Raw genomic sequence first — 18115 nt, forward strand, 5'->3', positions numbered from 1 at the left:
TCTCTCTCTCTGTCTCTCTCTCTCTGCTCTCTCTCCTACTCTCTCTCTCTCTCTGATGTCTCTCTCTGCTCTCTCTCTCGTTCTCTGCTCTCTCTCTCTCTCTGCTCTCTCTCTCTTTGCTCTCTCTCTCTGCTCTCTCCCCTACTCTCTCTCTCTGATGTCTCTCTCTCGCTCTCTGCTCTCTCTCTCTCTCTCTCTCTCTCTGCTCTTTCTCTCTGCCTGGTGCGTCTGTTTGGTCTAATTCTGCTATATCTTCTGCCAGTATGCCCTGCCAAGAGTGATTCTACTGCATACACACACACATACCCGCACACACATGCAACCACGCACACACTTGCAACCATGCATACACTTGCGTTCCAGCAGGGCCAAGCAAGCATATAACAAACCCCACCAGCTTTATCTGCAGTGATAAATATTTTATAGTCACTGTTCTGCCATCCATACAAATACAAGCCTGGCAACCCTTATCAGTGCTGTTAGCAATAATGCTGAGGGAGTTAAGTTGGCCGTGATGATGTTAGAATGGAGTCACTCAAGGTGTGAGTGATGTTCTAGCAGAGTGACTGACTGCACATATAGAGGCAGGATTTCTAATAAAAGAACAGAAGTCTGCAGACCCCATATGCCGCTCCTGTTCTTTATTCCTGCGTCCACATACGATATACAGTACACAATGTTTCAGCTGTAGCAGACTAGTCAAGTTGGAGGCTGATGATGAAGGCTGTTGATGAAGGCTGATGATGAAGGCTGTTGATGAAGGCTGTTGATGAAGGCTGTTGATGAAGGCTGATGATGAAGGCTGTTGATGGAGGCTATTGATGAAGGCTGATGATGGAGACTGTTGATGAAGGCTGAAGATGAAGGCTGTTGATGAAGGCTGATGATGAAGGCTGTTGATGAAGGCTGATGATGGAAGCTATTGATGAAGGCTGATGATGGAGGCTGTTGATGAAGGCTGTTGATGAAGGCTGATGATGAAGGCTGATGATGGAGGCTGTTGATGAACGCTGATGATGAAGGCTGATGATGAAGGCTGATGATGAAGGCTGATGATGAAGGCTATTGATGAAGGATATTGATGAAGGCTGTTGATGAAGGCTGATGATCAATGCTGATGATGAAGGCTGATGATGGAGGCTGTTGATGAAGGCTGATGATGAAGGCTGATGAAGGCTGATGATCAATGCTGATGATGAAGGCTGATGATCAATGCTGATGATGAAGGCTGATGATGGAGGCTGTTGATGAAGGCTGATGATGAAGGCTGATGATGAAGGCTGATGATCAAATCACATTGTATTGGTCACATAAACCAAATACAACAGGTAATCAAATATAAACATGTCAATGTTTTAAAAACACAAAAGGTTGATTGATTTTTGTTACACCTTACCGTGAAATGCTTACAAGCCCTAAACCAGCAATGCAGTTATAAGAAAATAGAGTAAAGAAAATATTTACTGAATAAAGTAAAATAAAACAAGTAACCCAATACTGAGTCAATGTGTGGGGGTAGGAGTAAAGTGACTATTCATAGATAATAAACAGCGAGTAGCAGCAGGGGTGGGAGGGGCACACAATGCAAATAGTCCGGGTAACCATTTGGTTACCTGTTCAGTAGTCTTATGGCTTGGGGGTAAAAACTGTTGAGAAGCCTTTGTGTTCTAGACTTGGCACTCCGGTACCACTTGCCATGCAGTAGCAGAGATAACAGTCTATGACTGGGGTGGCTGGGGTCTTTGACAATTCTTAGGGCCTTCCTCTGACACCGCCTGGTGTAGAGGTCCTGGATGGCAGGAAGCTTAGCCCCTGTGATGTACTGGGCCGTACACACTACCCTCTGTAGTGCCTTGCGGTCAGAGGCTGAACAATTACTGTACCAGGCAGTGATGCAATCTCAGGACCTATGCCAAATCTTTTTAGTTTCCTGAGGGGGAATAGGCTTTGTCGTGCCCTCTTCACAAATGTCTTGGTGTGTTTGGAGAAGTATACTGTATATATTACATATAACCCTAACCCAGTTTGGGCTTTACTTCCATTATCATCATCAGTATTTTTTGGGACTAGATCCGGTAAAGACATACTTACACACTCTTCTGCTAAGTTCTAATCAGGTTCAAGAGTTAAACATCTCTGCCACGTTCAGTACGTCATCCCACGACTCAGCTTAGTCCCATGAATTTTCCATCAGCCTATTAGTGGTACATCTCTTGGTCGAGGGCCGTTTATTGACTTTCAACTCCATTCAAAATGACAGAGGTCAGAAGACCAGTGGAAGTGTCTTGTATTGGATATGCTTCCATATGATCCATTCCAGTGGGGCAAACTTGTCAAAACCGGTTAAAATGATGTTATAATTACATCATTTCTATCCGTTTCTGGTCATTATGTCATCGGATTTGAATGACAACGCTAGGATGTCTCCAAAGCATTGTATTCAACCTTTCCTATAAATGATTGCCTTTACATTTCTGGTTCGTTCACTTCACACCCGACTATGACAGTTCCCAACAGTTAGTCACCTTTGAGGAGTGGGTATTTTCTGTATGTTGAAGCTGGTTCAGGGCAGATCATCAGTTGCAGCTGGTTCAATGCAAAGCCTCACTTACTCTGTGCTACTGTGTGTGTTTGTTTTACAGCCAGACCCATGATGGCTGCCCTCCCTCTAAGGCCCATGGTCAACAACGGCACTGTCCTACCAAAGAAAAGTGGCGGCACGCTACCGTCCCTCTCCAGCTCCAGGAAGGATGCTGCTGCAACAGCAACCAAGAGGTAAACAGCTCAAATCTCTTCCATTATATTTTGGTAGGCCTAAATCCAGGAGTTTTCCTGACCACGTGACCTGATAGAGGTTCAGTTTGAGACATAGGGTCAGTTTATTTATTTATTTTTATTTCACCTTTATTTAACCAGGTAGGCTAGTTGAGAACAAGTTCTCATTTACAACTGCGACCTAGGCCAAAATTAGCATAGCAGTGTGAACAGACAACAACACAGAGTTACACATGGAGTAAACAATAAACAATAAACAAGTCAATAACATAGTAGAAAAAAAAGAATCTATATACATTGTGTGCAAAAGGTATGAGGAGGTAGGCATGAGACATAAGGTCAGTTTATGAGACATAAGGTCAGTTTATGAGACATAAGGTCAGTTTATGAGACATAAGGTCAGTTTATGAGACATAAGGTCAGTTTATGAGACATAAGGTCAGTTTATGAGACATAAGGTCAGTTTATGAGACATAAGGTCAAGGTCAGTTTATGAGACATAAGGTCAGCTTATGAGAAATAGGGTCAGTTTATGAAATATCTTTCACCAGTATTTTTTCTTGCTTTGAGTAAAACCAACCCTAGTGTTTTAGTGTTGACTAAATGATCCTTTAAAAACAGTAATGACTCTGTTCCAAGCAGACAACCACAATTATTTCTGGTTTGCTGCCAGCTGGCAGTATGAATAGCTAAACGTAGTTAAAGTCAGTTGTACCCTAAAGCTCAATACGTGGACACTATTGAAATACACAATTCTACCAGAACAAAAATATCATACAACGTAGGAAATCATCCCAAATGTGGTGTGTTTATTTGATTAGTCCACTAAGTCGACATTATGTCTCCTACAAACCCACATTATTTCTCCTACAAACCCACATTATGTCCCCTACAAACCCACATTATGTCCCCTACAAACCCACATTATAACTCCTAAAAATTCACATTATGTCTCCTACAAACCCACATTATAACTCCTAAAAATCCACATTATGTCTCCTACAAACCCACATTATGTCTCCTACAAACCCACATTGTCTCCTACAAACCCACATTGTCTCCTACAAACCCACATTGTCTCCTACAAACCCACATTATGTCTCCTACAAACCCACATTATAACTCCTAAAAATCCACATTATGTATCTTACAAACACACACTATGTCTCCTACAAACCCACATTATGTCTCCTACAAACCCACATTATGTCTCCCACAAACCCACATTATGTCTCCTACAAACCCACATTATAACTCCTACAAATCCACATTATGTATCTTACAAACACACACTATGTCTCCTACAAACCCACATTATGTCTCCTACAAACCCACAGTATGTCTCCTACAAACCCACATTATGTATCTTACAAACACACACTATGTCTCCTACAAATCCGCATTATGTATCTTACAAACACACACTATGTCTCCTACAAACCCACATTATGTCTCTTACAAACCCACATTATGTCTCCTACAAACCCACATTATGTCTCCTACAAACCCACATTATGTCTCTTACAAACCCACATTATGTCTCCTACAAACCCACATTATGTCTCCTACAAACCCACATTATGTCTCCTACAAACCCACATTATGTCTCCTACAAACCCACATTGTCTCCTACAAACCCACATTATGTCTCCTACAAACCCACATTATGTCTCCTACAAACCCACACTATGTCTCCTACAAACCCACATTGTCTCCTACAAACCCACATTATGTCTCCTACAAACCCACATTATGTCTCCTACAAACCCACATTATGTCTCCTACAAACCCACATTATGTCTCCTACAAACCCACATTATGTCTCCTACAAACCCACATTATGTCTCCTACAAACCCACATTATGTCTCCTACAAACCCACATTATGTCTCCTACAAACCCACATTATGTCTCCTACAAACCCACATTATGTCTCCTACAAACCCACATTATGTCTCCTACAAACCCACATTATGTCTCCTACAAACCCACACTGTTTTCTCTTCACCGCATTACTACTGTCACATTTTTCCGCCCTGGCATAAATATCCCCTCCTCAGACATTTTCCGTGGATGGTAAAACAAAGGGACAGTGCTGTCACGGCCATCCCCATACCCACCGCCGTGGCATTCAGAGACCAGGCCCCGATTAACTGACTGGGGCTGACTGGGGCAAGGGGAGCACAGGTAATCAATCACTACTGTCAGGGGAACAAAAGGCACTCCTCCACTGATGGTTATGCCTGGAGTCAAATTATCATAATCCTGGACTGACGAATGGATGGTGGATGGATGAGACGACAGACTCTAGAGTAATTTGATGTAAAGAGGAGAAGAGGGAGGGTGGAAGAGTTCCTAATACCGATGCCGTATCAAAGAACCTTCTCCAGATTGAATCAATAGATCTAGAATGATAGACACTGAGTCTACAAAACAATAAGAACACCTTCCTAATATTGAGTTGCACCTCCTTTTGCCCTCAGAACAGCCTCCATTATTCGGGTCATGGACAAATGTGTCAAAAGTGTTCCACAGGGATGCTGGCCCATGTTGACTCCAATGCTTCCCACAGTTGTGTCTAGTTGGCTGGATATGTCAAGTTGGCTGGATGTCTTTTGGGTGGTGGACCATTTTGATACACACGTGAAATTGTTGAGTGTGAAAAACCCAGCAGCGTTGCTGTTATTGACACAAACCAGTACACTTGGCACTTACTACCAGACCCCGTTTAAAAGCATTTAAATATTTTGTCTTTCCCATTCACCCTCTAAATGGCAACACGTACACAATCCATGTCTCAATATTCTCAAGGCTTAAAAATCCTTCTTTAACCTGTCTTCATCCCTTCATCTAAACTGATTGAAGTGGACTTTACAGGTAACATCAATAAGGAATAAGCTTCACCTGGATTCACCTGGTCAGTCTATGTCATGGAAAGAGGAGGTGTTCCTAATGTTCTGTCTGGCTCTAACCCCCCAGACCCAGTCTCTCCAGTCTGTCTGGTCCTAACCCCCCAGACCCAGTCTCTCCAGTCTGTCTGGCCCTAACCCCCCAGACCCAGTCTCTACAGTCTGGCTGGTCCTAACCCCCCAGACCCAATCTCTCCATCTATCTGGCCCTAACCCCCCAGACCCAGTCTCTCCAGTCTGGCTGGCCCTAACCCCCCAGACCCAGTCTCTCCAGTCTGGCTGGCCCTAACCCCCCAGACCCAGTCTCTCCAGTCTGGCTGGTCCTAACCCCCAGACCCAGTCTCTCCAGTCTGCCTGGTCCTAACCCCTCAGACCCAGTCTCTCCAGTCTGGCTGGCCCTAACCCCCAGACCCAGTCTCTCCAGTCTGGCTGGCCCTAACCCCCAGACCCAGTCTCTCCAGTCTGGCTGGCCCTAACCCCCCAGACCCAGTCTCTCCAGTCTGGCTGGCCCTAACCCCCAGACCCAGTCTCTCCAGTCTGGCTGGTCCTAACCCCCAGACCCAGTCTCTCCAGTCTGCCTGGTCCTAACCCCCAGACCCAGTCTCTCCAGTCTGCCTGGTCCTAACCCCCCAGACCCAGTCTCTCCAGTGTGGCTGGTCCTAACCCCTCAGACCCAGTCTCTCCAGTCTGGCTGGCGCTAACCCCTCCTAGCAGGTTAGAGAGTGTCCAGACTGTTACGTTATCATCATCCTAAATGCTCATTATGTTACCTCAATGCTACCCATCCCCCATAGATGAATGAGACATTTAATTAACAGATCATTTCCATGAACAATGAATAACACCATTCATTATAAAACGTCTTTCCCCCTGGAAAGCAGTGGCTACAGTTTCTGATTGGACTATCCAGGTTAAATGAACTTTAAATGGAATGAATTATTTAATAAACAAATGAATGAATCTCTCTCCTTCCCTCTGTGTGTGTGTGTGTGTGTGTGTGTGTGTGTGTGTGTGTGTGTGTGTGTGTGTGTGTGTGTGTGTGTGTGTGTGTGTGTGTGTGTGTGTGTGTGTGTGTGTGTGTGTGTGTGTGTGTGTGTGTGTGAGTGAGTGTGTGTGCACGCGCGTCTGGCCCTAACCCAGTCTCACTAGTCTGTCTGGCCCTAACCCCCCAGACCCAGTCTCACCAGTCTGTCTGGCCCTAACCCAGTCTCTCCAGTCTGTCTGGCCCTAAACCCCAGAGATCCAGTCTCACCAGTCTGTCTGGCCCTAAACCCCCCAGATCCAGTCTCACCAGTCTGTCTGGCCCTAACCCCCCCAGACCCAGTCTCACCAGTCTGTCTGGCCCTAACCTCCCCATACCCAGTCTCTCCATCGGTCTGGCCCTAACCCCCAGACCCAATCTCTCCATCTGTCTGGCCCTTACCCCCAAACCCAGTCTCTCCAGTCTGTCTGGCCTTAACCCCCCCCAGACCCAGTCTCACCAGTAACCAACCGTGTGTGTTGATTAGATCAACTACATTAGGTGCTGCTCCCAAGCCCACCAACGTTGGCAAAATATTTCAATAAATCCCCCATGGCCTAATTAACTCCATTCCTGATCGAGGTGTGCCTGCTGCCTGACATACCTCAACTAACAAAGACCCCCTCCACCCCACACACACACATCCCCGGACCCTGTTTCAGTGGGATAACATCAGCCCCAACGGCAGGAGTGAATGGACTTTGGTTTTGTGTGCCGGATTAGACTTGAGCCTGGAAGCCATTCTAGCCAATGGACTGCTGATAAGGCCCTTCCTTTGTACAGGCATTTGAATGGGCAGCCTTTTGACATGTTTCAACCATCTCCTCTAATACCCTCACAAATGTGTCCACAGCGGAAAGAGAGGGAAAGGTCTCTCTCTGTCATGGATCAGTAATCTGGTTTCCTAGCATAGGGCCTTCCTTTGGTGTTCTATGATGGTCTGTACTTAACAAGGACATATGAGGGATCGTAACAGATACTGGTATTTATAGCTTGCTGGTATGGTCCATGCTTGTCCTTGTCGCTAAAAGGTCAAAATAAAGTTTGAAGTCTTCGATGTTTCAGATGATAGATGATGTTTTCCAGAAAGATTTGCATCTGAAAACCCTCTGAGGGGATACAGCCAAATAACCAACTATTTTAATGGTATTCCCCAGACAGTTCATGTTGTTCTCTCTTTTAAACTATCACTATAAAAAATCAAGAGAGTCACACACTCCATAAGTCAACATCCAGTAATTTATTGGGTATTTACCAAATAACAGTAAATATATGGAGTGTGTGGTTCTCTTTATTTTTGATAGATTATAGTTTATTCTCCGTTAAAATCATTTTTGTGTTTTTTTATCTTCTCTCTTTCACCATTCAGTGATGTTATCATCCATTTTACCATCTCTTCCCCAGAGAGAGACATCTTGGGTGTTCATTTCAATAGTTTACAGACAAGTAAAGAAGTACTCCTTTATGCGCCTTAGAAACATAATTCCTTAGACAATATCTTTTAAGCAGCTGTAAAAGGCACCATCGGGTAGTTTTATCGTCCATTTTACCATCTCTCCCCAGCACTGTGAGGAGAACCAACTCCAACGAAACGATGAGCACGCTGACACGCAAAGACAGCGGAGACTCCAAGAGCAACCGCACCCGTGCCGGCTCCACCGGGAGCAACTCCAGCAGCAAGAGAGCCAGCGAAAGGTACAGCTAGCATAACAACAATGACTGGTCCTTCACAGCCAGACCTGGGTAGTGTTCAGTAGGGCACACCGTAGTGAAATGTTTTGAAACATACAACTAAAACGCAGTTTTACCTGCACATGACCCTGTGTTCCAGTAGTGTTTGTTAACATTCAAAAACTTTATCTGCGCTTGATTGAACATACCTGGTCGCAGTGACGGGAAGTGTTGACACAGCTTTTTTTCATCCACCTTGCAGCAAACTGAAGGAGCCCGTTTTCAATACAGGTAAGAGCCAACGGTACTCTAATCAGTCATGCCATGCCCTCATTGGCTCCCTGTGAGTTAGAGGGTTAATTCAATTTGTCAGCATTGTTTAAATTAACAGACGTGCAGAACAAATGTAAGACATGTTACTAGTTCTTTGCAGGTTAAAGTTAGCGCCTCCTCCCCATCAGGCCAAACTGGTCGCAATGACATCATAGTGACACGTGTTTGGTTGTAATGACGTTTTAACGACGTTGTAATGACGTTGTAAAGACGTTGTAATGATGTTGTAACGACGTTGTAACGACGTTGTAATGACGTTGTAATGACGTTGTAACGACGTTGTAACGACGTTGTAATGCCGTTGTAACGACGTTGTAATGACGTTGTAATGACGTTGTAACGACGTCATTTCGACCACGTTTGCTCACTTGGTTAATTCTCAGCTCACAGACTACCACTCAAGGCTGTTTGTGATGTGCTGTGATGTACCGTGGTGATGTTTCTGTTGTAACGTGTTGAAAACATTCATCCTCCAAACCATTAATCATCCAACCTTCCATAACCACTTCCATCCTCACATTAATTCCTATTAAGCATTTCAACCTCCATCTGATTTCCTCTTTCCTGTTTCCTTACCTGGAGTTATATACCTGTACTACACGTTTTACTGTAGGAGTTTGTAATCAGTAGTAGTAACAGTAAACACTATGAGATCTCCAGAGTGGTATTGATCACTGTGTAAATTAGATTGCTGTATCCCATTAGGCTGATTTATCTGGTGTAATTCTCCCTGATTGATCATCACCCCTCTGAACCTGGGGCAGGGTAGCCTAGTGGTTAGAGTGGAGGGGCGGCAGGGTAGCCTAGTGGTTAGAGTGGAGGGGCGACAGGGTAACCTAGTGGTTAGAGTGGAGGGTCGGCAGGGTAACCTAGTGGTTAGAGTGGAGGGGCGGCAGGGTAGCCTAGTGGTTAGAGTGGAGGGGCGGCAGGGTAACCTAGTGGTTAGAGTGGAGGGGCGGCAGGGTAACCTAGTGGTTAGAGTGGAGGGGTGGCAGGGTAACCTAGTGGTTAGATTGAAGGGGCGGCAGGGTAACCTAGTGGTTAGAGCCTTGGACTAGTAACCGGAAGGTTGCAAGTTCAAACCCCCGAGCTGACAAGGTACAAATCTGTCGTTGTGAACAGGCAGTTAACCCACTGTTCCTAGGCTGTCATTGAAAATAAGAATTTATTCTTAACTGACTTGCCTAGTTAAATAAAGGTAAAATAAATACAAAAAACCTGTGGCTGAGGTTTGATTCTTGCTGAACCTTACTGTCGGTTTGATTCTTGCTGAACCTTACTGTGGCTGAGGTTTGATTCTTGCTGAACCTTACTGTCGGTTTGATTCCAGCAAGACATTGGGTGCTGATCAGCAGAGAAAATACACTGGCACCAACATTAACATGTTGTTGATGATTTGAATCAATTATTGTCTATAATAGTCTGATCAGACCAGCACAGTCCCAGGGTAGTGTCATAAACCTTCAACCTTAAGGAGAAGTCAACGAGTCAACGAGTCAATGAATCAATGCAAATAACTGATTACACATAACAGCTATCGAGATGATGCCTGAATAGTCCCAATGGACACTGTGCCTTCGTATAATCTGAATAGTCCCAATGGACATTGCGCCTTCGTATAATCTGAATAGTCCCAATGGACATTGCGCCTTCGTATAATCTGAATAGTCCCAATGGACACTGTGCCTTCGTATAATCTGAATAGTCCCAATGGACATTGTGCCTTCATATAATCTGAATAGTCCCAATGGACATTGCGCCTTCGTATAATCTGAATAGTCCCAATGGACATTGTGCCTTCGTATAATCTGAATAGTCCCAATTTTCTGTTGATTAGAATCTGTCTATAGTACATCTAAACTTCCACAAATCCATAAGGACCAAACAAGTAACAGAAACACTACATGCTTAGCCTGTGGCCTATGTAAAGTTGTCAGATGCTCCTGTTCAGACTGGTAGATCAGATGGATAGATGAATAGATGGATGGATGGATGGATGATTTGCCTAGATTCAAACAGAAAATACCTCAAGCACAATAGAGTAAGTGTTGTCAAGGCTGAGGCAAGGCGCTTGCATAAAACGTAGGAAGTGGAAGAAGTCCCAATGATGAGCAAATCCAGGTCAGAAACAGGAAGTCCAGGTCAGGAACAGGAAGCAAAACCTCACCTGGTCCTTCTGTCCACCTTCTCTCTGAACTCACAAGGGATGCGACGAGTGACACACTGCAAAGGTAGGTTTTGGTCCTCAAGCCCCCTTACGTTAGCAGCTCTCTGGACATTGTGTTCTCCTAAGTCTTTAGACAAATAGTTCATCTACACATAAAGGAGCTGTATGTGGGGTGGGGGGAGGCCGGGTTATCTGACACACTACGCCACCATCATGGGAATTGCACCCAAAGAAAGTGTGGTAGCTAAGACCCCTCCATATCACAATATGGCGTAGTCGGCAGGATATTACGTTACACATACCTGGAGCTATTAGACTTAGACTACAGCAATTGTTCTTGTCTCGTGCGAGAACGTACAGTATAGGCTACTGACTGACTCCTTTTGCCTGTGAGTCATAGGCCCAATGCACAGAGAGCAGCCCCGTGGCACGGGTGGGTTTGGGTTGACAGTGAGTGTGATAGTTTCCCTCCCCAATATGTCAGCCAACTGTAGACTAATATACACACTCCTAACACAGGGTTTCCCAAACTCGGTCTTTGGGCCCCCTCTGGGTACACGTTTTGGATTTTGGTCCCAGCACTACACAGCTGATTCAAATAATCAAAGCTTGATGATGAGATGATTATTTGAATCTGCTGTGTAGTTATGGTGCAGAGTTTGGGAAACCTGAGTCTGAACTCCTGTCTGGTTGATTGCAGTGATGCTTTTAGACTAGCTGTTAAGCTTAGTGTGGAATTGCCACGTTGTAGATATGTTTGCTCACAGCCACACAGCTCTCTTTTGTCCTCGTCACCATAGGAACCCCACCAAATATTTCCTGCAATGCACCCTGATCTCCTAAGAGCCCCCTTTTCAGAGTGTTGGTATCACATATCCTGAAAAGGGCTGTTTGCATTACAATGTCTTCACTTTATGTCTTTTGAAGTCTTTTTGGAGTGGCCTTCTCTTGCATGGCCTTCAGTACGGAGTGTTTGATGGACAGCTTATGCCCCATTTCCACAAGTCTGGCTAAAGAAAGATGAAAGAGACATGTTTGGAAGCAGACTCTTGTGAAACTCATGGACAAATTCAATGCTGTCAGTGGCAACAACAAAACATAAAATATTCAAAAATACATAAGATAAGCATGGTAGGTCAAGTGAACATATTTAAAGATGAATGGTCCTTCTGTAGCTCAGTTGGTAGAGCATGGCGCTTGTAACGCCAGGGTAGTGGGTTCGATCCCCGGGACCACCCATACGTAGAATGTATGCACACATGACTGTAAGTCGCTTTGGATAAAAGCATCTGCTAAATGGCATATATTATATATATTATATTATATTATTATATATTATGAATGTTATTCACCCTGATGCCAGCTAAAGTAGATCAAAAAAGAGACTCTTTACTGTCTCATGTTTATCATAGACATTAGTTATATGTTGAGCCACTAATGCACTCTTTTAGTAAAAGTCTCAAGCGTAACGTGAAGAGTGAGAGCCCCAGTAGTTTAGCCCACCAGCGGTTGTTAACCAGTAGATACGGCAGCTTGTCTAGTACCAGTCCTGTGTTTTGTGGTCGTCCATTGTAGCAGAACAGCAAGTTGTCGATCAAATCTAACTTGGATATATTCTACTGACCCCTCCTCCTCCTCCTCCTCCTCCTCCTCCTCCTCCTCCTCCTCCTCCTCCTCCTCCTCCCCTCCTCCTCCTTCCCGATGGCCCCATTTCCAACTCTTCCACCTAACCTACCTAGTAACCGTGCAGATATACCTGTCCCGCCCATCGAAAAGGATTGGAACCGCTGAAGCGCCCAAATCAAGCGTAGCAGCCGTGTCTGGCCGCTCCTCCGCTCCCCACACCGCGCCTGACTCCAAGAATGCACCTGACAAGTCTGTCAGGTCCACTGGAGTCAGGAAGACCCCGACGTTCACTATCCCCCTGAAAAAGTCAGTTAGCCACACTCATTTAGACACTCCGAACTACAGGAGCCCCGTCAAATCCCCTAGCCAGTACTTCCAAATCTGTTACTAAGCGAGGTCTATACCAGCTCTTTGCATTAGATTGAAAAAATGGACTTGAAAAAGCATTCCTCTCCATGACCGTCATGTTTCATGTTTTTTTCTGTGTTTTGTTTCTTCTTGGTTGTTTTTGCTTCTCTTGCTGTGGCACCGTATGCATGTTGTCTTCTCTGTTCATTTTGCATCATTCGTTGTTATTATCTGAATAAAAGGAAAATGAAAGCCTATCTATCTCTGTGTTTTGCTGATCTATAATTTCCTTTACTAAATGCATTCACTCCTTTAAGACTTTTCATTTTTAAAATGTATATCAACATCTCATAACCATGACACCCCTCTAAACTATTAATCGTCTCTACACCCCTCTAAACTATTGATCGTCTCTACACCCCTCTAAACTATTGATCATCTCTACACCCCTCTAAACTATTGATCATCTCTACACCCCTCTAAACTATTGATTGTCTCTACACCCCTCTAAACTATTGATCGTCTCTACACCCCTCTAAACTATTGATCATCTCTACACCCCTCTAAACTATTGATCATCTCTACACCCCTCTAAACTATTGATCATCTCTACACCCCTCTTTCATTCTCATCGTCTCTACACCCCTCTAAACTATTGATTGTCTCTACACCCCTCTACACTATTGATCGTCTCTACACCCCTCTAAACTATTGATCATCTCTACACCCCTCTAAACTATTGATCATCTCTACACCCCTCTTTCATTCTCATCGTCTCTATACCCCTCTAAACTATTGATCGTCTCTACACCCCTCTAAACTATTGATCGTCTCTACACCCCTCTAAACTATTGATTGTCTCTACACCCCTCTAAACTATTGATCGTCTCTACACCCCTCTAAACTATTGATCATCTCTACACCCCTCTAAACTATTGATCATCTCTACACCCCTCTAAACTATTGATCGTCTCTACACCCCTCTAAACTATTGATCATCTCTACACCCCTCTTTCATTCTCATCGTCTCTACACCCCTCTAAACTATTGATTGTCTCTACACTAAACCCTCTACACTATTGATCTATTGTCTCTACACTAAACCCTCTACACTATTGATCGTCTCTAAACCCCTCTAAACTATTGATCATCTCTACACCCCTCTAAACTATTGATCATCTCTACACCCCTCTTTCATTCTCATGTCTCTATACCCCTCTAAACTATTGATCGTCTCTACACCACTCTTAAACTATTGATTGTCTCTACACTCCTCTAAACTATTGATCGTCTCTACACCCCTCTTTCATTCTCATCATCTCTACACCACGGGAAGTTGGTGGCACCTTAATTGGGGAGGACAGGCTCGTGGTAGTGGATGGAGTGGAGTGAGTGGAATTTTATCAAATACATCAAACACATCAAATACATGGGTTCCGTGGGTTCCGTGGGTTCCGTGGGTTCCGTGGGTTCCGTGGGTTCCGTGGGTTCCGTGTGTTTGATGCCATTCCATTCACTCCTTTCCAGACAATATTATGAGCCGTCCTCCCTTCAACAGCCCCCACTGCTCTACACCCCTCTTTCGTTCTCAAGAGTCTCTACACCCCTCTTTCATTCTCAAGAGTCTCTACACCCCTCTTTCATTCTCAAGAGTCTCTACACCCCTCTTTCATTCTCAAGAGTCTCTACACCCCTCTTTCGTTCTCAAGAGTCTCTACACCCCTCTTTCATTCTCAAGAGTCTCTACACCCCTCTTTCATTCTCAAGAGTCTCTACACCCCTCTTTCATTCTCAAGAGTCTCTACACCCCTCTTTCATTCTCAAGAGTCTCTACACCCCTCTTTCATTCTCAAGAGTCTCTACACCCCTCTTTCATTCTCAAGAGTCTCTACACCCCTCTTTATTCTCGCTCCTCTCATACACTGTTCTCACCATCACAAACACTCGTCCTCGTTACCAATGAGCCATGACAAATTGTCCACTGAAAATGTCTGTTGCTTCTTTTAGAGGAAGGATATGTGAAAATGTATTTGAAGGGACGGCCCATCACCATGTACATGGCTAAAGACCTTGTTGAGACCTACTGCCTGGAAGCCAAATCGGACCTGCCAAACAAGAAGCTCAAGCTGGACTGGGTGTATCCTTTTTCAGTGCAGTGGGGTCATTTTCAAATATGGAAGGCCAATAGAAAATGTATATTTCAAAAGATAAGAAACTGATGAAGTGGCGTTACAACTCTCAACGTACACTACCATTCAACAGTTTGGGGTCACCTAGAAATGTCCTTTTTTTGTCTATTAAAATAACATCAATTGATCAGAAATAGACATTGTTAGACATTGTTAATGTTGTAAATGTACTACTCCCTTCACAGAACACTGCAAACTGGCTCTAACCAGATTAGAAAGAGGAGTGGTAGGCCCCAGTGCACAACTGAGCAAGAGGACAAGTACATTAATGTCTAATTGCCCAGTCTGAGAAATGGCTTTTTCTTTGTAACTCTGCCTAGAAGGCCAGCATCCTGGAGTCTCCTCTTCACTGTGCCAGTTTGCACTGTTCTGTGAAGGGAATAGTACACAGTGTTCTATGAGATCTTCAGTTTCTTGGCAATTTCTCGCATGGAATAGCCTTCATTTCTCAGAACAAGACTAGACTGATGAGTTTCAGAAGAATGTTATTTGTTTCTGGCCATTTTGAGCCTGTAATCGAACCCACAAATTCTGATGCTCTAGATACACAACTAGTCTAAAGAAGACCAGTTGAATTGCTTCTTTAATCATAACAACAGTTTTCAGCTGTGCTAACATAATTGCAAAAGGGTTTTCTAATGATCAATTATCCTTTTAAAATGATCAACTTGGAAAAGCTAACATAATGTGCCATTGGAACACAGGGGGGATGGTTGCTGATAATGGGCCCCTGTACGCCTATGTAGATATTCCATCAAAAAAATCTGCCTTTCCAGCTACAATAGTCATTTACAACATTAACAATGTCTACACTGTATTTCTGATCAATTTGATGTTATTTTAATGAACAAAAAAACACATTTCTATATTTCTACATTTCTATATTTCTACATTTCTATATTTCTATATTTCTATATGACCCCAAACCTTTGAATGGTAGTGTATGTTCATAACAGTAGGCTTTAAAATCTAAGCTTTCAGGCCAGAGATGCATTGCAAGATGTATCTCCCATGTATTGCTAAGTAACATTCAGATTGCACAGCTGTGAATGAAAAGTCACATCTCCTGGATGCTCCAAAAGATATTTATTTCCTATTCATCTCTACTGCATACTGAAATACAAACCCTGCTTTCTTGCATTCAGCAATTGCATAAACTCAGAAGTCAGCAGGCTGAGCTGAAAATGTAGTCAGCTCCCTCCTCTCTCCTCCTCTCTGTCCCTGAAGGTATCAACCCCCATTTCAGCAGAGGGAGATTATACTGGGTATAAAAAATGCCTATTTCTGGAAACACCAGCATCAGGATAAAACAATGAATGTTCTGTGTTCAGTCTAGTGTTTTGCCTGAAGGCGACTGTGAATTTTCCAACAAAGGAAAGGTGCCTAGAACTGACATTCTGTATCTTACTGAATTATCCATTTGGAACTCTGGAAGGTTGGGTGCATGCTGGTTGATTAGGTTGTAAATATAGACTACGGTGGCCCTAAGGAGCCCAAGAGCTTTTATTAAAACGTGCCTCGTTGAATTCAGACATTCTAGATTGGTTTATATGTAGGCTACATTTGATGTTCCGTTGAAGTTGTGTGGCTCTTGACCTAAATGTCCAGTTATGGGTACAGGGGGCGTGACTGTCGCTCTAACCTGTACCTGTTACCCACGGGAGAGACGGTGTACTTCATCGCTTCTGTGGTGGTTCTCTACAACGTGGACGAGCAGCTCCAGAGGCACTACACCGGCCACACGGACGACATCAAGTGGTGAGAGGAAACAGGATATGACACAACACTATATCTCTCCTGTATGCTGCGTTCTGTCCCCTATCAGTGGACAGCATTTCAATCTGATGTGTGATGATGTTCTTATCTGGACGCTTGTCAAACATCAAGTAGTAGGGCCTAAGATTCAGAGAGGGAAAGGGAAAGGGGGATACCTAGTCAGTTTTACAACTGAATGCCTTCAACAGAAATTTGTCTTCCGCATTTAACCCAACCCCTCTGAATCAGAGAGGTGCGGGGGGCTGCCATAATCGACATCCACATCGACATCCACGGTGGGTTAACTGCCTTGTTCAGGGGCAGAACGACAGATTCTTACCTTGTCAGCTCGAGGATTAGATCCAGCAACCTTTCGGTTACTGGTCCAATGCTCTATCACTAGGTTACCTGCTGCTAGGTCATGCCAAAAGAGACACGGCCCTATTTAACCCCTAAATCATTGTCACCATCTGCCGTGTATAGTATTCTCAGACAGACAGTATTCAACATTTATTAGGCATCGTATTGAAATAACTTGCTATCTTTCCGCTATCCAAAGAAACAGGCAACACAACTCCAAGTTGGAAGGGCTTAATTGATGTAAAAGCTGTGCTTTGTTAGACACCTTGATGTGGGTGCTTGTCGCCCACCTGCTTCGATCAGTATTCCTGTCTAATCCTAATCCTATGGAATAACCCCTTCATAATGAGGCGGGCTAAAGTAAATGAGTGGCTTGTCTGCAGCTGCTTTTCCTCAGTTATAGTGTCGGGCAGGTAATTATCTGACGGAGAAAAAAAAGGCTGGTAGGAAATATAATGAGGTAAAAAAACTCACTGGCATATTAACAGACGAGCGGTCGGTCTGGGGTCACACTGACAATGAACATCTAATTAATAAGAGTTGATTCGTGGCAGGGCACGGGGAGACATTAGCTTTCTTCTCGCTCTGTAGTACAGGTGCCTCTGACATTTTCTTATATCTCTCTATGGTGTAACGCCCTTCTGTAATGTCCTTCTGTAGTGTCCTTCTTTAGTGTCCTTCTTTAGTGTCCTTCTGTAGTGTCCTTCTGTAGTGTCCTTCTTTAGTGTCCTTCTTTAGTGTCCTTCTTTAGTGTCTTTCTTTAGTGTCCTTCTTTAGTGTCCTTCTTTAGTGGCCTTCTTTAGTGTCCTTCTGTAGTGTCCTTCTTTAGTGTCCTTCTTTAGTGTCCTTCTGTAGTGCCTTTCTGTAGTGTCCTTCTGTAGTGTACTATCAGCCATCAGTAATAGAAGAGGGAGGAGTCTTGTCATCATCGGTAAGAATCAAATCAGACATGACTTCCTGTA

General features: G+C 44.0%; 1 protein-coding gene across 6 annotated transcripts in view; it reads left to right on the plus strand.

The window, feature by feature from the left end:
- Window positions 1-18115, plus strand: part of LOC124002169 (echinoderm microtubule-associated protein-like 1) — a 103172-nt gene that overhangs the window by 70806 nt on the left and 14251 nt on the right. For 4 of the 6 annotated variants that reach the window (XM_046309500.1, XM_046309497.1, XM_046309498.1 and 1 more), the window contains 6 exons: window positions 2643-2775; window positions 8268-8399; window positions 8638-8666; window positions 10913-10939; window positions 14857-14986; window positions 16647-16796. In XM_046309500.1, the coding sequence (XP_046165456.1) occupies window positions 2643-2775; window positions 8268-8399; window positions 8638-8666; window positions 10913-10939; window positions 14857-14986; window positions 16647-16796 (601 nt within the window). The remainder of the gene's footprint in view (window positions 1-2642; window positions 2776-8267; window positions 8400-8637; window positions 8667-10912; window positions 10940-14856; window positions 14987-16646; window positions 16797-18115) is intronic. The other 2 variants (XM_046309499.1, XM_046309502.1) reach the window with 1 other exon arrangement.

The sequence above is a fragment of the Oncorhynchus gorbuscha genome, linkage group LG17 (assembly GCF_021184085.1).
Source record: "Oncorhynchus gorbuscha isolate QuinsamMale2020 ecotype Even-year linkage group LG17, OgorEven_v1.0, whole genome shotgun sequence".
Classification (NCBI taxonomy): domain Eukaryota; kingdom Metazoa; phylum Chordata; class Actinopteri; order Salmoniformes; family Salmonidae; genus Oncorhynchus; species Oncorhynchus gorbuscha.